We start from the raw sequence: 24,390 nt of genomic DNA, 5'->3' as shown, positions 1-24,390 counted from the left end.
TCCAATATTATATTTTCTAACATATATATTATGTTGCGGAGAGCAGGTTGAGGCTGCAGGATGTGTGAACCTGGAAGCCACAGAGGGTACACACCCAGAGGCCACAGGAATTATATGCCCAGAGGCCCCAGGAAGTACACTCCCTGAGACCACCAATACTCAGAGAGCCTCCAGCTCCCCGACTTGTGTAGCCATATAGTAAAATTTGCACCTAATCTAGACAGTACAGCAAGCAAAACAGACAGACACCTACAATCCAGAGTCAACCACAGCTGGCCTCCAAAGATACCAAACACAGAAAGGGTCTTCTTTACCAAAACAGTCAAGTGCCCTGAAAAGAGTAGCCTGAATCCAAGTATTATTGGTCTGTCATAATACCATCCTATTGACCAACTTCAGTCTATAAAGCCGGGAACATAGCATAGTGGTATACCTAGGACCCTGCACCCTTTGTGATGGCCCCCGCTAGGCTAAAACTTATGACATTTATGCACTTAGCCTAACTAAGCTTGAACTGGAAAGCTATATCCATTATAGATCCCTGAATGCTACTGAGAAGCCGTTAAAAATGAGCTTCATAATGAGTTTGACACTACTCCATGGTAGCAGTACCATACTATGAAAGTATGCAACCACTTGAGTATAAAAAGGCGGGTAAGAAAATAATATATACGAATTTCCTTTAATGTGTATGTAATATTTCTGGAGTGACCCCTAGAAACGAGCACTTTGGTTGCCAATACTTTGGAGAGGAATTAAGTGGCTAGTGGAAAAGGGTTATAGGGACTTCTTTGTACTTTGTTTTCTTTGAATTTTTAACTATGTGAATATACATACTATCTATTCAAAAAAATTTTTTTAATGTAATTCCCTTTTCTGACTAGTCCCTTCATATCCTGTAACTGCTTAAGTTCCACTCTTCCCTCTCAAATCTTACTTCTCCCATACTTAACAAACTCTTCTTCCTATCTCAGAGCGGGTTTCTTATTTATCCTGCTCACAATCCTACTTAATTATGAAGATTGACATAACCTATCTCCCAGCGAGAAAAAAAAAAATCCTTGTTAGGAAAAGTTAAAAAAAAGGGGGGGGGGCTTACAGGATTTATTTTTTGGCAGTCTAGGAAAGGTATACGGTCTTTGAACAACTCCACATTGATATAAGTTTGAACCCTGTCACAATTACAGCAGCACCACATTACAAACAGCCCAAATTTCCAAAATTAGGAGATATATTAAATTACGGTACAGTCACACATTAGAACACCTTGCAGCCATTAAAAATGATGGTGTAAACTTATAAGATGTCATTCAAGTATAAAGCAAATATTTTAAACATGAAAGAACTCAGGGAAAATATCCATGAGCACTTTCTGGGGGAAAAAAAAAAGTCAACAGAATCCAGACAACAGAAATAAATCAAAGAATTCAAGGATGGAGGAAAAAATGAGAAAATGGTGGTTAGCAGTGATTCCATTCAAATACAGAAAAAATATGGTAAAAATTGTGTGTAAATACTTATCAAAGCATAGATATTCTACCTTGTCAGTGTAAAAATAATAATATACCTAAGATAAATTGAGCAGCTGGAAAAGAAAAATTGGAAGGAACTTAGAAAGTGCTAATGTTCTCATCTTTCACAGCAAGAAGTCAAATAACACTTTTAATATTTGAAATAGGTGGTTTTACAAACACACACACACAACTACAGCCTCTTAATGTTACTCTCAATATCTCTTCTGAACATAAATAATTTCTCTTAATGGTCAACAAACATTTGAGATTCCACAATTTCTTCAATTTAAATTAATTTTCTTCTTTTGTTACATTCGAGTAAAATTAAGTTAATACCTTTTATTTTTTTAAAAAAATGACTATTGTGTTCTTGTTTTAATAGAAATAGTCCTTTTATTCATTCATTTAAAAAATACTTACTGGGCACTTGCTACGTGCCAAACATAGTTCTAGGTACTGAACTAGCAGTTAACAAAATACTTGTAGAAACCCCTGCCCTCGTGGAGATATTCTAGATATTTTTCTTCCATAATTTCTTTCTTTTTAATTTCTTTCCCTTTCCTTCTCCTTTTTTATTAACTCCCACATTTCCACCCATTTGTCCTATTACACGTGGATAGAAAGATGTTTAGAATGAGTTATCTCACATTAATGATTATTATTTCAGGAAGCAGAATTTGGGGTGATTTTTATTATTTATTATTTTTTAAATTTGTTATTAGCATATTCATTATTACAAATCATACTTATTCTTTATGCCCCTTATCCATCCTCTCCCCTTCGCCCCATGGGATTTATAGGGTGATTTTTAAATAATTCTCTTTAAGTAGATCTTTTCTTTAATTGCAGTTCATCAAAAGGACTATGACAAGCAAAACAAATTTGTATAAAGCAACTGGAAAGTGAGATGGTGAAGAGACAAGGTGTAAACCACTCTTTAAAAAATATTTTTTAGGGCCGGCCCGTGGCTCACTCGGGAGAGTGCGGTGCTGATAACACCAAGGCCCCGGGTTCGGATCCCATATACGGATGGCTGGTTCGCTCACTGGGTGAGCGTGGTGCTGACCACACCAAGTCAAGGGTTAAGATCCCCTTACCGGTCATCTTTTTAAAAAAAATATATATATATATTTTTTATGTATAATTGTGAAATATTTCAGAGAAAAGTATAAGAAAAATACAACAGCCATATATCCAGTACTGAGATATAACAGATGTTAACATTTTGCCACATTTGCTTCAGATTTTTTTCCCAACAACAAAACACTGCAGAAACAGCTAAAGCCCCAACCGCCAACCCTCTCCCCTCCATCTTCAGATGCAACCACTATTCTGAGGATAATGTTTTTCATTCCTATGCATGTTTTTGAATTCATAAACAATATATACTTATTATTCCGTGTGTTTAAAATTTACATATATGGTACCATAATGTTTGCTTCCTTTTGCAATTTTTAAATCAACATTGGAAATTTATCCAAGTTACACAACGCAGTCTTAGTTTGTCATTCAATTCATTCATATTTGTGAAATATCATTGTACAAATAAACCCATTTTTACAATTCATTTCCAATTGAGGGGCTTGTGGCTCCAACAATCCCTATTCCTCTTTTATAATATGTTTTTCCACTGCACAGATGCAGACTCATTTACCTATGCTGTTTTTCAGAAGCTCTTTGAGTAGCCTCAAGCTCCCTCAGGTAATAATTGTTTAGGGAAACTGTCCATACAATTTTCTCCATGCTGCTCACACATTTTACTACCTGACAAAAATTAATTATGAAATGTGTAAATATCTCTTTAAAAATAGCATTACATATAAAGAAGCAGAGTACCTTCCTGTCCTCTTAGGAAGAGTTATTTCTAATCCATTACAAAAGGTTCTTGTTACCTACTTCTTATTGAATTTTAGACGGGACTGTAGTGGATTGAATTATGTCTCCCCAAAACTCACTGAAGGTTGAATTGTGTCCCCCAAGTTTCATGTATTAGAAACTTGGCCCTCACTGTAACTGTTGAGGATGGGAAATCCTATTATTAAAAGGTGGGGCCTTGAAGAGGTGATTATATTGCAGGACCATGCAGTGGTGAATGGATCAACAATGGTGGACAAGGGCATGGTTCTGAGGGCTCTCAAAAGAGAGTGAATGAGGAGGTTATTCTCTCTGCTCTCTACTTCCACCATCTTGCAAGGTGAGACACCTGGGTCACTGTTGCCACCACCAAACGGACTTTAGACTTCCCAGCCTCAGAAACTGTAAGCAATAAATTTCATTTTCTTTGTAAATTACCCAGTTCCATGTATTTTGTTATAAGCAAGAGAAACTGACTAATTCAGGGACCTAATACACAAGGTTACTGCCCATTGCTAATGAAACTGAGGTCTCCCTGTTAGTGAAACAGATGAATATTGGATGTCATGGGCATCACAGACTCATGCTGCGTTGAAGATGGAAACAGTGAAAAAAGAGACTCACTGCATTAGCAAGAGGATACATGGGTTGCTGGACGGAAAAAAGTTTGCCTAAAGACTAAGAAAATAATAGAAAAAATCTCCTATAGATGGAGCAGGTATAAGGTAGACAGACATAGAATAGTCTGGAATACTAACAATAAGGTCACTCTGAAAGGACAGTGAAGCTTAGGAATGGGACAGAGGGCTGTGGATGATGGGGAAAGGGGAAAGACCAGCACTTTTATTCCAAGATGGGACCCTATATCATCTTAGCTCACCAAACTGAGTACCAAAATCTGTTCTGAAATTGATTCGTATGAGTGTTAAAAAATATATATAAGTTGATATAGCCTTACTTCATAATACTTTTCAAAATTCATTCATATTTTTTCATTTGATATTCTTAATACACTTGTGGCTTATGTGGTGCAGGTATTATTATTTTAATTCTGTAGATAAGAAAAATGAAATAAAAAGAGAGTGTCACATAGAAATCAATGATAGAGCCAGCAACTGATTCTACTGACTTCTAGTGTACATTTATTGTTAGATTCAAAGATAAAAGAACACAGATTACAAAAAAACTAGATTTCTTTGTGAATAAGATTAGATTTACTTCCGAATTAAATTTATCAGCTAAATGACAAATTAGCTTCTTTACTTTAGAGGCACTCCTTGTGGGGTGTGTTTTTTTATTTTTTTAGGTTATTCTGGGTAACCTAAATTTATTCTATTAAAACAACTCTAAATAACTTTTGTTTATTTCCAGAAATCCATACTCTAAAGGTGTGTGATCTAACTTATTTTTAAATTTCTGAATGCCAGAAAGTAAAAATGAGTAAAAAGATAGATACCACAGACTACATATCACAGACTAAGGCTAACATCTTTAACATATAGAATCATAAACTCCCTCTCCCGGGGATGGCTTCTAGAGGTACTCAGGATGGTCTAGTGTCTGACAAACCATCGTAGCTTATCCTACAATACAGCCTCTAACAAAAGTAGGCTGTCTTGAACCTCTGGTAATAGAATCGTTTACCTCTATACCAAGAAGGTTGAGAAAGCACCAAAATCTGCATGTGGCGTGCACCTGGGCAGACTTCGAGGGGTTCGTGCAGTGAGACCTAAAGTTCTTATGAGGTTGTCTACAACAAAGAAACATGTCAGCAGGGCCTGTGGTGGTTCTACGTGTGCTAAATGTTTCTGTGACAGGATGAAGCATGCACTCTTTATTGAGGAGCAGAAAATCCTTGTGAAAGTGTTGAAGTCATGAGCATAGAGTCAGAAAGCTGAATAAAAAAATGAAACTTTTTTGAGTAATAAAAAAATCAAAACACGGGGCCGGCCTGTGGCTCACTTGGGAGAGTGCGGTGCTGATAACACCAAGGCCACGGGTTCGGATCCTATATAGGGATGGCCGGTTCGCTCACTGGCTGAGCGTAGTGCTGACAACACCAAGTCAGGGGTTGAGGTCCCCTTACCGGTCATCTTTAAAAAAAAAAAAAAAAATCAAAACACACATAAAAATAAAAAAAATCAAACGGCAAAGAAAAAAAAGGGACAAATGGTAAAAGGTCATGAACTGCCAGTTCAAACAGAAGGAAATACAAACGGTTTTTAGAGATATGAGATGTTCAAAATTCAGGACATGAAAATGAACAGTTTCTATTTTTCACATATCAGATGGGCAAAAATCCCAAAGTTTGCTAATTAAACTTTGTTTAAGAGGGAGTGGGGAAATAGGCATTCTCATATGAGGTGAGAGACTGTATTGCCAAGATAGCAATATCTACCAAAAATATTCCTGCACTCTGACATATTTCTAAGAATTTATCCTAGAGAAAAATTCTCACTTTTACAACATGACATGCATACGAAGATATTCTCTGCAGCATGAGTTATTATAGCAAAAGCCTGAAAACAAATGTCCATCAATAGAAAATTAATTCAATATTTTATGGTTCATTCATATAATGAAATAAGGAAGATCTTTATGTACTAGAAAATGAATAATCACCAAGATATATTGATGAGTGAAAAAGCAGAGTATGGAATGATTTATATAGTATCTCATCACTTGTGTTAAAACACACACACATCCTACAACTCAACAGCAAAAACCAAACAACCTGATTTAAAAAAGGGCAAAAACTAAAATAGATATTTCCCCAAAGAAGATGTACAAATGGCCAATAAGTACATGAAAAGATGCTCAACATTACTAATAATTATGGAAATACAAATCAGAGCCCAAACGAGATACCACTTCACCCCCATTAGGATGGCTATTATAAAAACGACAACAAAAACCACCAAAAAAAAAAACAAAAAATAAGAAGTATTGGCAAGGATGTGGAGAAATTGGAACCTTTGTGCTTTGCTGGTGGGGATATAAAATGGAACAGCAGCTGTGGAAAACAGTACAGTAGTTCCTCAAAAAATCAAACATAGAGCTACCATGTGATCCAGGAATTCTACTTCTGGTATACACCCAAAACAGTTAAAAGCAGGAACTCAAAAGGGTTTTTGTACACCAACATTCGTAGCAGCATTATTCACAATAGTCAAAAGGTGAAAACAACCCAAACGTCCATCAACGGATGGACGGATAAACAAAATGTGGTACAGACATATAATGGAAAATTATCCAGAAAAAGAATGAAATTCTGACACATGCTATAGCATGGATGAACCGTGAGGACATTACACTAAGTGAAATAAGCCAATCACAAAAGGACAAATACTGTATGATTCCACTTATATGAGTTATCTACAATAATCAAACTCATAGAGACAGAAAAGAGAGTGGTGGTTGCCAGGGACTGGGAGAGGGTAAGATAGGGAGTTACTATTAAATGGCAACAGAGATTCAGTTTGGGAAGATGAAAAAGTCCTGGAGATGGATAGCATTATTATTAACAATAATGTTAATGGCAATACCACTAACTTACATACTTAAAAATGGCTAAAATAGTAAATTTTATCTTATGTACACTTTGCCACAATAAAAAATACACATATACACACACACTTGTATTGCATGGACTACCTCTGAAAGAATTAAAGAAACTTGTCTTTAGAAAGGGGAACTGTATAGCCAGGAGATAGAGGTGAAAAGATTTATTTATCACTATACATTATTTGTACCTTTAGCATTTTCTCCCATGTGCATATATCATCTATTTAAAAACTGAATATTCAATCAATCTTATTGATAGATTTTTAGGCAAAGAGCAGAAAAATGTATGTAAGTGAAAATGTATTATGGTCTATGTTTTGTATGAGGCAGAATCAAAATGGCCCCAATTAGTGATACTAAAAACCTGCCCAATGTTTTTCAAGGAGCCAGCCTTTCAAAAACTAATTAATTAGGAAAATGAAATGCTTCAGAACTTAAAAAGATCAACACAAAACACATAGAAATATGTAAAAAGTTCTTACGAGGGGCTTGCTATGCACAATACAACATTGCTCATCCAGATTAAATAGGGAGAAACAAGTATTTTGACTTCTTTACTTCGAGAATATAAAGTGGAATATTAATAATAATCAATAGTTAATAATAATAGTTATTTATTATATAATAATTAATAATATAATAATATATAATAATTAATAATAATATTGTTTCTAAGCTTTAAATCCAAAGCTAATTTGTTCCAAGCAAATACTATTCTACAACCTTTAAAAATGTCTACTGACAACAGGAGTTTGTCAAACTTTTTGGTCTCAGAACCCTTTTACACTCTTCAAAATTACTGAGGTCCTTAAAGAGCTTTTGTTCATGTGAGTCATATGGGTCTATATTTACCATATTAGAAATTAAACCTTAAATTTTAAAAACACGTATTTATTAATTCATTTAGAAATAATAAACCCATTATGTTTACATAAATAACACCACCTTTATGAAACTATATTTTCCAAAACAAAAAATAAATTTAGTTAGAAGAATGGCATTGTTTTAGATTTTTGGAAATCTCTTCAATGTCTGGCTTAACAGAAGATAGCTGGATTCTCTTATCTACTTCTGCATTCAATCTCTTGTAATATTACACATCATGTAGGCTTTGAAAAACTCCAATATATGCTCGTGAAAAAAATTAGAACAAAAACAGCAAATACTGTCTTAAATGTATTACAAAAATAGTTTTGATGTGTCCCCTGTTTTAGGGACACACACACACACACACACACACGTCTCCAAACCACACTTTTTGAACTCACACCTCGCCCCGTGCATCTCTTCATCTGTATCCTCTGTAATATCCTTTATAGCAAACAGGTAAACCTAAGTAAGTGTTGCCCTGAGTTCTGTGGGCCACACAGCAAATCAGTCAAACCCGAGGAAGGAGTTGTGGGGACCCCAATTTATAGCTGGTTGGTCAGAAGTTCCAGAGGCCTGGGCTTGTGACTGGCATCTGAAGTGGGGGTGGTCTTGGAGACGGAGGCCTCACCCTGTGGGATCTGACGCTGTCTCCAGGTAGACAGTGTTGGAATTGAATTGAATGAGAGGACACCCAGCTGGTATCCACTGCAGAACTGCTCAGTGTGGTTTTCAAAAAACCTCCACACATCGGTGTCAGAAGTGTGCTGGGAGAGAGAGCATAGCGGGAGAAACCAAACTCGGCGGACTCAACTAGTATCAGACCGTAAGGTAAAGCAACAGGTCAGAATACAGCCCAAATTAGACCTAATTATACAGGCTGGCTAGTTAGCTCAGTTGGTTAGAGCGTGGTGTTGATAGGTCTAATTATACAAAATGTAGCATACTACAAAGTAGGTCAAACAATTCAAGAAGCAAATAAAATAAACTGTTGAGTAATTTGGGGGAAGAAAGACTATTTAGACCTTCACTTTTAGTCATATGCCAGAACCAAGTCTAACTGCTCTTACAAATGGAGAGAGCGCCAAGGCTGGGCAAGGCAGGAGCAGACCTTAATCTTCACTGCATTCTCAGAGCTTCCCGAGGGCCAGGGCACAGTCCACTTGGAAACGCTGCCCCACAGGAGAAACTAATGTGAGTGTCCACTCGGCTGCTAACCCATCGTGTGACCCTGGGCAAACTGTTTTGCTTCTCTGTCCTTAGTCTCCAGTTTATAAGAATGGATGGTAATGCTACCAGCAGCATGAGAAGGCTCACTACAAACTTTTAAGTGCTATACACATTAACATAAGGAATAAAAATTAGAAAGTGGCATCCATCCGTGTTGCTACTCCCCACGGCATAGCATTAATATTTTAATGCTAAAAACATTGCCAATTTTCTTAGTATCCCTCTTTATTTAATAAGGTAGACCATTTGAGTTATAAGAACATATACTTTCCCTCAGGGCTTCACTAAAGTTATTTTAACTTTGAATGGGAAAAAGATGCAACCCATAAACGTGTTTATTTTTACTGAATTGGCCCTTTTACACACACACAAAAATAAAATAAAAAAAATAAAAAGCCTGACATTACTGTTCTAAAGGACGTGGGAGATTTTCTTTGCACTGCTACTGTCAGGAAGCCTAAAGGCCAGAGATGAATCCAAGAAGTCCTTGAAGGGGAGGGGAGGGGACAGGAGGGTGGGCACTGTCGCATAGCCCAACATTTGCAATTAGAAAAATCCAATGTGACATTGAGTAGACTACTGTATTTACTTTCTCCTTGTCTCCCAAGACTGGAGATGCCAACACTTACCACACAAATGAAAGGATTAAATGAAGCCTCTTGTACCCAACAACAGTAAGGCTAGTTTCTCTTCTCTCCCTCCTTGTCTCTCATAGAGCTATACTTTCCCTGACTTCTCTAATAATACCTCTCTCCGCAGCCCCCAGGGGTAGAAGCCTTCAATGAGAGGTCTGAGGTCAAGGCGCTTGCCGCTCATGTACTAGTCATTTGAATGGCAGGCCAGAGCTGCATGCTCCCCACCCCTCTTAGCCCCATCACCAGCACCCCGGGCCACCCACTCATTCTCCTGCTAGGATACTCACAGTAAGGGACTGATGCTTCACGGAGTGTCATTCACATAGAATGCAACGTGACCAGAGCCACTTGGAGCTGGGCAGTGCTGCGGCCCTGCCCGTTACCCTCACAGTTTGCCAGGCCTACTACAGTGGAGGTGCTGAAGAGATGAACTTAAGTCCATTCTCCACCTCATCCACTGCAGCAAGGCCCGGAAACATAGTGGAGGTACAAAACAAAGCTTTACGAGGTGTTACTATAAAGTACTGAAACGGATTGCATGTAGTCTTGTACCTCCGGGTGTGTGCAACTAAGGAGTACATAGAGTTACAACTTGTCATAAATAAATTCTCATGTTGTTCATTCGGTTTAGCTCAAGTTTAAAGAATGTAGTCCCCTAACTAGCACTGGAAGTGATGGCACTAGTTTATAAGCTTCAAATAGTCCCTTTCCAGCACCATTTTTAAACCATTCCCCACTCTCTGCTGCACTCTGTACTAGGTTCTGAGTCTTGAGAGTGTAATCCCATGAAATAATCCTCGATTAGCCTGGCCTCCTGGGAGAAGAGTTTCATTGCCTTTCTTTGATGTTTGTAGCACACAGCCTACAGTTCTTACTAGACTCTAATCTCTTCTCCCTCCCCCCCCTTTTTTTTTTAGTCTAAAGCTTATCTTTGTCTACTGTCCTCCCCTCCAGATCGACCAATATTCATGTCTTTCTCTCATCTTTTTCTGTTCTTCCGTTTTGGTTCTTTTTGCCGTTTTACCGGGGACGTATAGCACTGCTTAAGCATCACTATTCTTTCTTTGTAATATCCCACTCACGGCTTGATAATACATATCGATGTATTCTAATTTGCTGAGTGTCAACTATGTGCAAAGCACTAAAGCAGAGTTTTCAGTCCACAGGTTGGAATGGGCAATGCGGACAGTCTTTCCACCAGACCACAAAGAATAAGAAACAGTATTTATTTGAAGCAGTAGTTAGCAAAGACCTTTAGCTAACAGGGAAACAGGGAGATGAACACTTCCAATAAATCCAAGGTACGACATAAAAAGCAGAAAAAAGAGCCCTCTTCTATTTTATGAGTTGCCTCAATAATTTAGAATTGTAACAAGCAAAACATTTCCAAACCTCACATCCACTGTATTATTCGACTCGTGGTCAAACACTTCAAATGCCTCTTTGATTTTTTTGTGAAATTCTGCTACTATTATCTCTGCAAAAGACAAAGTAAATAAAAATCATATTACTTCAATTTTGAATCCAAAACAAAAATTTCAGTGACCAAACTAGAAAACCTTAATAAGGAAGAACATGAAGAACACTTTCCTGATGTTTGTGTGTCATTCAGCATGTCTAACTTCCTCTGGAGGTGTCAAAGAATAGAACAGAGCAGATTCTTTTCTAAAGAATTTTTTTTCTGAGGCATAATACACATATACACTAATCTTAAGTACACAACTTAACGAGTTTTTACAAGTGTATATACTTTTGGAACCACTAACCAGGATAAAGGTAATAGAATATTTTCTGTCTTTCTTCTTTACTGTTTATTTGCACATATTTGTGGGTGCGTGTGTTGTTTTGATATGTACATACACTGTGCATTGATTCACTTAGGGTAGGTAGCACAGCTTTGTACCTGGTAATCCACCACTCCCCCCCCCCCCACCCCACACCCTCCCTTCTCCTGGTCTCTGGTAACCATTTTTTCACTCTCTACTTTAATGAGAGCCACTTTTTTCTTTTTTTTTCTTCTTTTTTTTAGTTTCCACATATGGGTGAGATCATGTGGTACTTGTCTTTCTGTGCCTGGCTTACTTTATTTAACATGATGGTCTCCAGTTCCATACATGTTGCTGCAAACGACAGTATTTCACTTTTTTAATAGCCGAATAGTATTCCATTGTATATATAGACTACAATTTTTTTTAACCATTCATCCATTGATGGGCATTTAGGTTGATTCCATCTCTTGGCTATTGTGAGTAGAGTTGTAGGTGTCTCTTCAAAATATTTTTTATGTAATTTTTAAAATTTTAACATTTACTTGTACATATAAGTGAAGTATAGTGTGTTGTTTCAATACATGCACATACTGCACAATGATTCACTTTGGGTAGATGGCATAGTTTTGTACCTGTAATTTCCTATCTTCTATTTCAAGTAGTTTAGGTAGAGTCCTAGCCTGGGAGGCAGAGTAAATCCAACACGACAGATGTTGTTTGCTTATCAATAGTGTATCCTGCCTGTCTTGCTTTATTGTAGCTGGAGGAGGGCTGAAGTTGGAAAATGAGAGGCATAAAGACTGGCATGTGACAATCCTTCAAAGAGCTCTCAAACTAATTTTGGGACTAAGACTTATTTATAAGAAACAGTCATGCATTCTGTGAATACTTATTGATTACTTACTTTGTGCTAGACACTGTCTGGGTGCTAAGGTTATAACAAGGAACAAAATAGACAAAAATCCCTGCCTCCATAGAGCTATTTTTATTGTGGAAGATCTATAAGCTTGTACATATTTGGAGAAATAAATAGTAAGTCAAATGGCGCTGAAAAATAGAGAAAGAAAGAAATCACGGAAGGGACACAAGGAGTTCTGGGGGTGTGAATGGGGGAGAACAGGGTGATATGGCAGTTTGGGAAGGCCTGCCTCAGTGGTAAGGTGACATTTGCACAGACACCCAAAGGAGGGCAAAGAGCCAGCCTTGTGAATATCTGCAGGAAGAGGTTTTAGGCAGAGAGAGCAGTAAGTGCAGAATAGTAGAAAAAAAGATCAGCAAGGTGTGAGTTTGAGCATGGGGAACAGATCTGAATGAGATAAGGATTCTAAGCAGCAAATGACATGGTCTATGTATATTCACCTTGGCTATTATGTTGCGAATACACTGGAAAGGGACAATAATGGAGGCAGAGAGACCAGTTAAGAGGCTATTGCAATACTCTAGGAGAGCGACTGATGGCGGCTTAGGCCAGGATGGTAGCAAGTGGATGTGGTGAGAAATGATAAGATTCTGCATATATTCTAAAGGACAGAGCCAGCAAGATTTGCTGATAGATTTGATGTTAGGTGCAGAGAGAAAGAAAGGGCTGACTCCAAGGTATTTGGCTGAGTAGAAGAATAAAGGAAAAAATTATAATCAAGTTTCAAAATGTATCACAGTAATTACACCAGAACACTCAGAATGGGAATGAGATATTAAGTATGAGTTTAGATAATTATTTTATATCACTTTTTTAGGGGTGGGGGGTTGCTGGCTGGTATGGGGATCCGAACCCTTGACCTTGGTGTTATCAGCACCACACTCTTTCCAAGTGAGCTAACTAGCCAGCCCTAGAGAATTATTTTAATTACAAATATAATACCACCAGACAGTAGAAAGTGGGAAATTTTTAAACCACTCACATTCTCTTTACCCTAATATAACTCCTAATAATTTTGCTGTATTTTCTTCCAACCTTTCTTCATACACATCCTTTTATATAGAGCATTTAATAACTACCCTTCACTCATTCAACAAATATCTACTGGATAAACACTACATACCAGTTATGTGTCAGGTGCTTTATATACATTCACAACCACAGAAGAAAGTATCCCATTCTCAGAAAAAAAAAGATATCAAAGCTCAGCAACTTGCTCCAAGATGACAGAGTTATTAAGTAAGCAGAGCTGGATTGAGCCTAGATTTTTCTCACTTAAACAATCCTGCCCTTCTCCCCACTACCACCCACTTAACTGTTAGGACTCAAAGTATAAAAACTATAACTCCTAATTATTTTACTCAAATGTTATATTTTTCCAGGATGCAACATAATCTATTGTATTAGTCCGTTTCTGTTACTTATAACAAAATACATGGAACTGGGTATTTTATAAAGAAAACAAAGTTTATTGCTTACAGTGTCAGAGGTTGAGAAGTCCAAAGTCCAAGGAACACATCTGGTGAGGGCCTTGGTGGTGGGGACGGTGACCCAGGGGTCACATGGCAGAAAGTGGCAGAGCAGAGAGAAACTAACCTCTCATATGCTCTTCTGTTAAAGCTCTCAGAGCCACACCCCTGACCACCATTATTAATGCATTCACTAGGGCATGGTCCTGCAATCTAATCACCTCGCCAAGGCCCCACCTTTCAATTACCATAATAGGATTTCCCACCCTCAACAGTTACAGTGGGGATTAAGCTACAGTGAGGTTGGGGGTGGGGGACATCCAATCTACAGCATTCACATAACCTTCCATTTTTAACAGTACCAAAAGAATGTACCACAATTTACTGATATTATTAATTTTTCTTTATGATAAATAACATGGCAGTGAACAACTTTCACTAATTTAATAAGTAAAAAATGAACGTTACCTCTTATTTAAATTTAAAATTCTTTGATTACAAGTGAGTCTGAGTAATGATCTGTGTTTACCACCTCTATTATGAATTGTCTACTCATGTTCTCTGCTCATCCCCACTGGGATATTCAATTGTTTAAAAATTTGTATGAGCTCTTTCAATAATAAAGACTTAACCCTATGTCAAAATCACTGCAAACAATTTTCCAGGTAAGTCATTTGCATTTTTTTCTATAATTAAAACAGTTCCATTTCCTTTCTGATCATCAAAATCATATACTACTATGAGAGGGGAAAAAAGGCTATAGAAGAAAGTTTGAATTAAGTAAAAATCATTACATATCCTGCGATCCAGAGTTAACAACTCTTAATGTTGTTCTCTAATCTAAATTGTGAGCATCTTTCCTTCTCAAATAGTATTACATCATCACTTTTAGTAACTGCTTGGTATTCCATCATAGAACTTTACCAAAATTTATTTAACCAACCCCCTAATTGTTGATATGTAGGTTGTTTCCAATTTTTCATTATTATAATCAATTCTTTTGTGAACAATCTTGCCCAGTTCATCTCTGTGCATTTGTCTTATCTCACTGAAACTCAATGAGTTGGACACAGTTGAACTTGTATAGGATATTGGGAAGGTTCTTGTTAGTCGTAATAGTATCTTGGGAAAATCTCACTAGTTACGACACTGCGACTGCACAAAGGTGATGTTTGATTTTTAAATTTAAGATCATTTTTAAAGCACGTTATCTTTTCTTTTTAGATAGCCACATCTGTTGAAATCTCTTCTCATCCTCTAAAGTTTAGAAAGTTATCTTTTGAAAAGGCTAAGAGGAAAAGAGAGAATCATCCTTTTTCTAGAGGTCTGGAAATACTCAACTCTATTTTATTCTACAATTTACAAATATATTTACTCTTTAATCCATTTGAAATTTATTTAGACATGTGATTCAAAGAGAAAGATTAAATTAACTTTTTCTAATTCACTAAACACTTGATTTCTTTCCTTCTACTTTATAATGTACTAAAGTCTTTTATGTGATTGAGACTATGTCTCTTGATCGTCTATTGTATTGGTCCATTCTGATTTGCATTTCTAGTCTTGAATCATTACTGTGTTATTTTATTTATTGACACTGTATTATTCTCTTTTTCGGGATGTTCATTAATATTTCCACCAGCTTATTCTTCCAAATGAAATATAGAAATCCAAATAGGATTGGCTCTAGTTCAGCAGTTCCTTCAACAAAGCATCAGAAATCCAAATAAGATTTAGATATTCCAAGTAAAATACCATTGGAGGTTTTACTGCTGTTGAAATCAAACTATACATTGAGAAATAACACTTAAAAATATTTAGTCTTCAAATCTAAGAGGTTTATATTTAGATATATATCCCTTTTTAGACCTCTAAATTAAATATTACATATTATGGTCTTCCTTACATAAGACACATACAATTCTCCAAGTAGATGATACCTGGTGGGTATTTTATGGGTTTTGTAGATATTGTGAGAGATTTTTTTGTAATCCTATAATTTCTAGTATTTGAGGTAAATATTGATTTTCTTTGCTATTGATCATACATCTGTTCCCGGAATATCTTTCTTATTAAATTATAATCCTTCAGTTGATTGCTGTATTATTAGTCCATTTCTGTTGCTTACAACAAAATACACAGAACTGGGTAATTTATAAGAAAATGAAATTTATTGCTTACAGTTTCAGAGGCTGGAAGTCCAAAGTCCAGGGAACACATCTGGTGAAGGCTTTCTTTGGTGGTGACTTCAGTGACGGCAGGGTTTCACATTGTGAAATGGCAGAACAGAGAGAGCAGAGAGATAGCTCCTCGTGCACGCCCCTTTTTAAAGCCCTCAGAACCACGTCCATGACCACCATTATCAATCCATTCACTAGGCATGGTCCCAGAATCTAATCACCTCGTCAAGGCCCCATCTTTCAATTACCATAATAGGATTTCCCACCCTCAACAGTTACAGTAGGAATTTAAGCTTGTAATATATAGACTTTGGGGGACACAATTCAATCGACCTACAGCAATTACTCTGTATTTTCAAATAATACATTTTTTGTTATTTTCTTATTTCTCCTCATGACTTATGGCACTGGCCAGAACTACCAAAGCAACATTATTGCAGAAAGTGATGATAATCCTTGTTTTTAAAAAACACTTTTCTTTAATAGACTAGAACACTAGTTTTTTACCAATAAATAGAATGTACTTTTGTTCTGAAATAGGTAAAACTTACAATTTAAGGCAGGATCCTACCATTCCTATGTCTAAGTTTTTATATTAAGAATAGGCACTTTTTTTAAAAAAATTATTTTAACTTACACATTGTAATTGCACATACTTATGGGGTACGTGTGATATTTTGACGCATAATATTGTGTGTAATAATCAGGTCAGGGAAGTTAATGAATCAATCACCTCATGTGTTTATCATTCCTTTGTGGCAAAAACATTCAAAAGCCTCTCCTCTAGCTATTATAAAACATACAAAACCTAACTGTTAATCTTAGTCAACAGGACTGTGCAACAGGACATCAGAACTTATCCCTAGAACCCAGCTGTAATTTTGTACCCATTAGCCGACCTCTCCCCGTTTTCCTTCCCTAGTCTCTGGTAACCACTCTTCTATTCTCTCAGGCGCTAACTTTTAACAACCTCTCATCAATATTTTCTCAAGTGTTTTCTGTTTAACACTCATTCTTCAAGGTGCTTCTCAATAAAAGCCTTCAGTGATCAAAAATGTCTGGGAAACTCTGAATATTATGTTTATATAATATTTATGTATATAGCTTTATATAATTATAATATATTTTAGTTTATTAAAGTCTTTGGGATATTCTACACTAAAGAAAATTGTTAACTTTGTTTAACACGGCATTTTCCAAAGTCACTAGATCATGGAACCCCTTTTTCCTAGTTGTCATCTATCAGGAATAATTAATGCCTTGACTGAAATCTGGGACTTCCCTAACTCAGGAATCATCACCCACCAGACACTGGTATAATGTGAATGGATTATAGGGGAACCTGAAAATATCGATCCTCTTATCTCTCAATGTGGCCAGATGAGATTGGAAGCAATCTGTTTCAGGGTTTCCCAGAGAAGGCCCAGAGCAGTACAGGATCTAATGACATGCCCCTTGGTCTGCACAGGTGGTAAGCACAACAAATGCCAGCAGGCACCCTCTGCTCCACAGTGCCAAGAAGGTGAAGCCAGACTTAGAATGCACCATTGCCCACCAAGGACGAGGAGCTCATGGAGCTAATGGACAAGTTCATGTTCCAGATGCCCAGGGAGCATGGTGTTCAGCCCAATGTGCAACCAATTGAGATTCAGGAGGCTCAAGGCTCTAAGCAGCAGACCCAAATCCTTGTCTTCACATATATTGGCTACTTCTGTCCCTCTGCAGCTGATGTGACCATCTAGTAGCAGCCAAGCTTGTTGCATGGCTCTAATAACCCATGCATGTTATATAAGTTAAATCTTTATCATTACTTTGAAATATTTGATATGAGAAAATTGGGAAACAAGCTCAAGTTCCCCCTTAATATTTTTAAGTATATTTGAAACTTTTAAATACATTCATCATTTAAAAATTTCCTAATACCTGTGGCTTATTTTCTTATGCAAATTATAAAGAAAATGTAATGATTTTTTTCATCAAGACCCATATGGATGTCCCAAATCTCTCCTCGTTATTACCCCAGTGTGCCATACTATATTATTATTTTCCATGTTCATGTTTTACAGTGATAAAAGTTGGAAAGCACTACCCTAAGATCATCACCTCTCTTTCAGTCCTTTTGAGAACGGCAGTTCATTCTCCAATGGCTCAACTATCTCAGGAATTTAAGGGACTATTAGCAATATTCTGCTCCCAACTGCTGTTCATAGTCCCTTACTCCTAGCCTGTCATATTTTTTCCAACTTCTTTAACTAAAAAATTTTTCAAATATATGGAAATGTTGAAAGCTTAGTATTATAAATTACTCTATGTCCAACACCTAGATTGGACTATTGTTACTATTTTGCCATTTTTTGATTCCTTCCTCTATCTGTCACTAAGCAAATTGCAGACATCATGATACTTCATCCCCAAATACTTCAGCATGCATCTCCTAAATATAGACATTCTCCTACATAATCCCAATGTTATTATGACATCTTAAAAAATTAACAGAAATTCACCAAGATCATCTAATACCTATTCTATATTGAAATGTCTCCATCTGTCCCCAAATGTCTCATAGCTACTTTTTTCAACCAAAAATCCAATCAAAGTTTATGTACTGCATTCGGTTATTTTACATACTTTTTGGTCTCTTTTAAACTAAACAGTCCTCCATCCTTCCTCATCCCCTTCCACCCCCATGAAATTAGCTTGTTGAAGAGACCAGGATAAACAATGTCTTATAGAATGTCCTACATTCTGGACTTGTCTGATAGCTTCCTTATTTCAACCTTATATTTAAAACTACTACGTCATTGTTATGGGTTACATATGTCCCCCAAAAGTTCACATATTGGAAACTTGACCCCATTATAACAGTGCTAAGAGGGTGGGAAATCCTATTATGGTATTTTTAAGGTCTGGAGGCTTTAAGACATGATTAGATTGTGAGGACCTGGATTGATCCATTCCTGGAGTCATGGTTCTGATGGCTTCATAAGGAGAGGGAGTGAGAATAATAGCACTCTTCTTCAACCCATTCCTGCCATGTGACACCCTGGTCACACGGGACTCTGTACAGAATCCCCACCAAGAAGGTCCTCACCAGATGCACCCCCTGGACTGTGGACTTCCCAGCCTCCAAAACTGTAAGAAATAAATTTAATTGCCTTATAAATTACCCAGGTTCCAGTATTCTGTTAGAAGCAGCAGGAAATGGATTAATACAGTCTATTAAGGTTCATCTCTTCAGGGCACACCACCTGCTACTCCTTCTCCTTGCTGTCTTCAACTGATTTGCTGATCATTATCCTCCAAATTCATTACCGCAACTAATGGTCACTTTTCAACAACGCATCCTCGCAATTCTTTATGATCAAAACCTTTCAATTCTGTTTATTAAACACTTCTGAAATCTGTCCCTTCGCTCCCATTTCCACCACCACTGCTTAAGGTTAGACCCTTATCACTTCTGTCTGGATTAATGCAGTCACTTCCTGCCTTTAATCTCCTTTCCCTCCCTTCTCACATTCCAGCCCTCGAACCATAGTCCACATTTTGCTGGGATGAGCTTTCTAAAAGACAAATTCAATCACGTGACCCTCTGGTTTAAATTCTTCAGTGGTTCTTAGGGCCCTTCAAAATAACATTCAGACTCCTTAACCAGGCACACAAAGCCCTTTATAAATGAGGCCTCTACCTACCTCAAAAGCATCAACTCTAAATACTTTCCTACACAGATCCTCCACCTTGGAAAACTACGTAGTTTCCCAGTGATCATGCTTTTTTCACACTGCCTTTGTGACTGACACTCCTTCTGCCTGGAATGTCGCTTTCCTCTTTCCTGGCTAACTCCTTATCATTCAAGTTTAAGAGCAACTTACCTTGTGAAGGCTGCCCTCCTCCTCTTTTTCAGTTAAGTATCCTCCTATGTAATCACATAGCACCCATGGACATCTCTATCATAATATTGTACCAAACTATACTGTAATTAACAGTTCACTTATTTGTCTCCCCTTCTATACTGTAAACACCTTGAGAATAACTTTGACAGTACCCGAACATACCAAAAGGTCAATAAATGCTTGCTTAAATAGTTTACTGAATATGAGATTAATCCATAGTTTCCCTTTTTGGTGTTTTGTTGGGTATCATTATCAGGGTTATATTTATTTCCTTCATATGATGAAACTGGGTGATGTTTCTTTTTTTTTTCCCCCCCCCATGGTATAGGACAATTTTTATAAAAAGAGAATTATCTGTTCTGTAAAAAATTGGCAAGGAAGCCATTAAGGTAGTATAATAAAATGAGAGAGAGCAAAATGTAATGGTTAACAAATTCAGCAATGTATTAAAATGATTATACACCATGACCACATGGGATTCATCCCAGAAATACAAGATTGGTTCAACATACAAAAATCAATCAAAGTACTATACCACATTAATGGAATGAAGGAAAAAAACCACATGATCACCACAACTGTTGCAGAAAAAGCATTTAACAAAATGCAAAACCCTTTCATGATAAAAACACTCAAAAAACTAGGAATAAAAGGAAATTTCCTCAACATGATAAAGGGCATTTATGAAAAACCCACAGCTAACATCATATTCAATGGTGAAAGACTTAATGCTTTTCCTCTAAGATCAGGAACAAGATAAGGATGCATGCTTTCACCACTACTTTTCAACATACTATTGGATGTTCTAGCCAGAGAATTTGGGCAAGAAAAATAAATAAAAAGTATTCAAATTGGAAAGGAAGAAGTAAAATTATCTGTTTGCTGATGACATGATCTTATACATAGAAAACCCTAAAGATTCCACAAAGAAAACTGTTAGAGCTAGTAAACAAATACAGCAAAATTGCAACACACACACAAAAATCAGTTGCATTTCCATATACTAACAATGAACAATCTGAAAGAGAAATTAAGAAAATAATTCCATTTACAATAGCATCAAAGAATAAAATACTTAGGAATAAATTTAACCAAAGAGGTAAAAGACTTGTGTACTAAAAACTACAAAACATTGCTCAAAGAAATTAAAGAAAACACAAATAAATGGAAAGACATCCCATGTTCATAGACTGGCAGACAATATTGTTAAGATGACAATATTGTTGGTTACGGTTTGGAATGTGACCTCCCTCCCCAAATTTACATGTTGAAGTCCTAATCCCCAGTTCCTCAAAATGTAATCTTATTTGGCAATAGGGCTATTGCAGATGTAATTAATTAAGACGAGGTAACAGTGGAGTAAGGTGGGTCACTAATCCAATATGACCAGTGTCCTCATAAAAAAAGGGAAAATTGGACACAGAGGCAGACATGCACACAAGAACACCGTGTGAAGATAAAGGCAGAGATCAGAGTGATGCAGCAGAAGCCAAGGAACACCAAAAAATGTAAACCACCAGAAGCTGGAAGAGGAACACGGAACAGATTCTCCTGATGTCAGACTTCTAGCCTCTAGAATTGTGAGACAATAAATTTCTGTTGTTTAAGCAACCCAGTTTGTGGCACTTTGTTATAGCAACCCCAGCAAACTAATACACTGCCAAAAGACATCTACAGATACAAGACAATCCTTATCAAGATCTTAATGGCATTTTTTGCAGAAATATAGAAAATCATCCTGAAATATGCATCTCAAAGTACCTTAAATAGCCAAAACAATCTTAAAAGAGAACAAAGTCGAAGGATTCATACTTACTGATTCAAAACTTACTACAAAGCTACAGCAATTAAAACACTGTGGTACTGCTGGTATAAGACATACAGCCTAAATGAACAGAACAGAAAGCACAGTAATAAACCCCCATATAAATGGTCAGTTGATTTTTGACAAGAGTGCCAAGAACATTCAGTGAGAAAGACGTCTTTTCAACAAGTGGTCCTGGAAAAACTGGATATCTACATGCAAGAGAATGAAGTTGCGCCCTTAATTTACACCAGACACAAAAAATTAACTCAAAATGGATCAAAGACCTAAACATAAGAGATAAAACTATAAAACTGTTCAAAAAAATCATAGGGTAAAATCTTCCTGGCATTGGATTTGGCAATGATTTCTTGGATATGACACCAAAAGCACAGACAACAGAAATAAAAAATACATAAGCTGGACTTAATCAAACTGAGAACTGTTGTGCATCAAAGGACACAATGAAGAGAGTGAAAAGATAACCCACAGAATAGAGAAAAATATCTGCAAAGCATATATCTGATGAGGGATTAATATCCAGAATATATAAAGAACTCTTACAACTTACAACAATGAGAAAACAAACAACCCAATTAAAAAATGGGCAAAGGAGTTGAAAAGACATTTCTCCAATGAAGTTATACAAATGACTAACATGTACTTGAAAAAATGTCAACATCATCAGTCATTAGGGAAATGCAATGGCTATTATAAAAATAAAAGGTAACAAGTTGCTATGGTTTGAATGTTTGTCCCCTCCAAAACTCATGTTCAAATTTAAATGCTATTGTAACAGTAGTGAAGGGATACCTTAAAGAGATGGTTAGGCCATGAAGGCTCTACCCTCATGAATGAATTAATCCTCTCATCCCGACAACAGGTTCATTATAAAAGGATGATTACAACCCCCTTTTTCTCTCTCTCTTGCCCAATTTCCTTCTGCCATGGGATGATGCAGCAGGAAAGCCCTCACCAGATGCTGGCACCTTGATCTTGGACTAACCAGCCTCCAGAACTGTAAAGAAATAAATATCTGTTCTTCATAAATTACCCAGTCCCAGGTATTTTGTTACAGCAGCACATACAGACTAAGACAAAAGGATTGCAGATGCTGTGGAAAACAGTATGGCAATTCCTCAAAAAACTGAACATCAAACTACCTCTGATCCAGCAATTCCACTTCTGGGTACACATCCGAAAGGATTGAAAGCTGGTACTCAAACAGATATTTGTACATCAATGTTCATAGCAGCACTAACCACATTAGTTAAAAGATGAAAACAACCCAAGTGTCCATCAACAAATGGATGAATAAACACAAGGTAGTATACAGTGGTATATTATTACATACAATGGAATATTAGTCAGCTTTAAAAAGAAAGGAAAAGGCCGGCCCGTGGCTCACTCGGTAGAGTGCGGTGCTGATAACACCAAGGCCACGGGTTCGGATCCTATATAGGGATGGCCGGTTTGCTCACTGGCTGAGCGTGGTGCTGACAACACCAAGCCAAGGGTTGAGATACCCTTACCGGTCATCTTTAAAAAAATAAATAAATAAAAATAAAAATAAATTAAAAAAATAAATAAATAAAAAATAAAAAGAAAGGAAATTCTAACACTACAACATGGGTGAACCTTGAAGACATTATGCTAAGTGAAATAAGTCAGAAACAGAAGGACGAATGTTCTATGATTCTACTTAGCTGAGGTACCTAGAATGCTCAAACTCATTGAGACAGAAAGTAGGATGGTCGTTGCCAGGAGCCGGAAGAAGAAAGGAATGGGGTGTTATTGCTTAATGGGTAGAGTTTCATTCTGGGATGATGAAAAAGTCTGGAAACAGATAGTGATGACAGTTTCACAACAATGTGAATGTATTTCGTGCCACTAAACTATACACTTAAAAATGGTTTAAATTGTTAAAAAAAAAAAAAAAGTCTAAGAATTAAATTTAAAGTCAAAAAAAGAATTAATCATTGTAATAAAAATGTTCTAAAATTGACAGTGATATTGGTTGTTTATATCTGTGACTATCCTAAAAACACCTGAATTATATACTTGAAATGGGTGAACTGTATGGTATGTGAATCACACCTTAAAAGCTACTATGAAAAGGCCGGCCGTGGCTCACTTGGTAGAGTGCGGTGCTGATAACACCAAGGCCATGGGTTCGGATCCTATATAGGGATGGCCGGTTTGCTCACTGGCTGAGCGTGGTGCTGGCAACACCAAGCCAAGGGTTGAGATCCCCTTACCGGTCATCTTTAAAAAAAAAAAAAAAGCTACTATGAAAAAAAGCAGGGGAAGGGGAGAAAAGGAAGGAGAGAAAGAGGAACAGGTAAAGGGACACAAAATTCAACTTCAATGTATATTGAGAAGTTAAAAGAAAAAAAATGGAGGGGAAGATAAAATTCTTAGACTTACAAGGAAGATAATTATGTAAGTAAACATTTCTACTGTTCTAATGAATAGAGTATATGTTTTACACAAACAAAAAAGTTATTGAAAATTTTAAAAAGAATACGCCAATTGATTAATGTAAATTTTCTTCTAGAAGAATCCCAATAATAGACTGACATTTTTGTGAAGGCAATCCATTTGATTATGGCAATATACATACTGGCAAACATTAAATCAAACGTATCCTTGCAAAATAAACATTTTATTCGGCAGCATCTTAATAACTCAAAGG

The 24,390-nt window shown here is 36.7% G+C and overlaps 1 protein-coding gene and 1 pseudogene across 1 annotated transcript in view; one reads left to right on the top strand and one right to left on the bottom strand.

Annotated features, from left to right (window-relative positions):
* The window catches only part of EFCAB2 (EF-hand calcium binding domain 2), a 102,828-nt gene that overhangs the window by 44,795 nt on the left and 33,643 nt on the right, over window positions 1-24,390 (bottom strand). The window contains exon 2 of the mRNA XM_063082710.1: window positions 11,057-11,141. Coding sequence (XP_062938780.1) covers window positions 11,057-11,141 — 85 coding nt within the window. The remainder of the gene's footprint in view (window positions 1-11,056; window positions 11,142-24,390) is intronic.
* LOC134366474 (large ribosomal subunit protein eL34-like) lies at window positions 4,917-5,270 on the top strand (annotated as a pseudogene).

This window comes from Cynocephalus volans, chromosome 18 (genome assembly GCF_027409185.1).
Source record: "Cynocephalus volans isolate mCynVol1 chromosome 18, mCynVol1.pri, whole genome shotgun sequence".
In the NCBI taxonomy this organism is placed as follows: Eukaryota; Metazoa; Chordata; class Mammalia; order Dermoptera; family Cynocephalidae; genus Cynocephalus; species Cynocephalus volans.
Note: the sequence above shows the minus strand (reverse complement) of the source record. Positions and strands in the feature narration are given on the sequence as shown.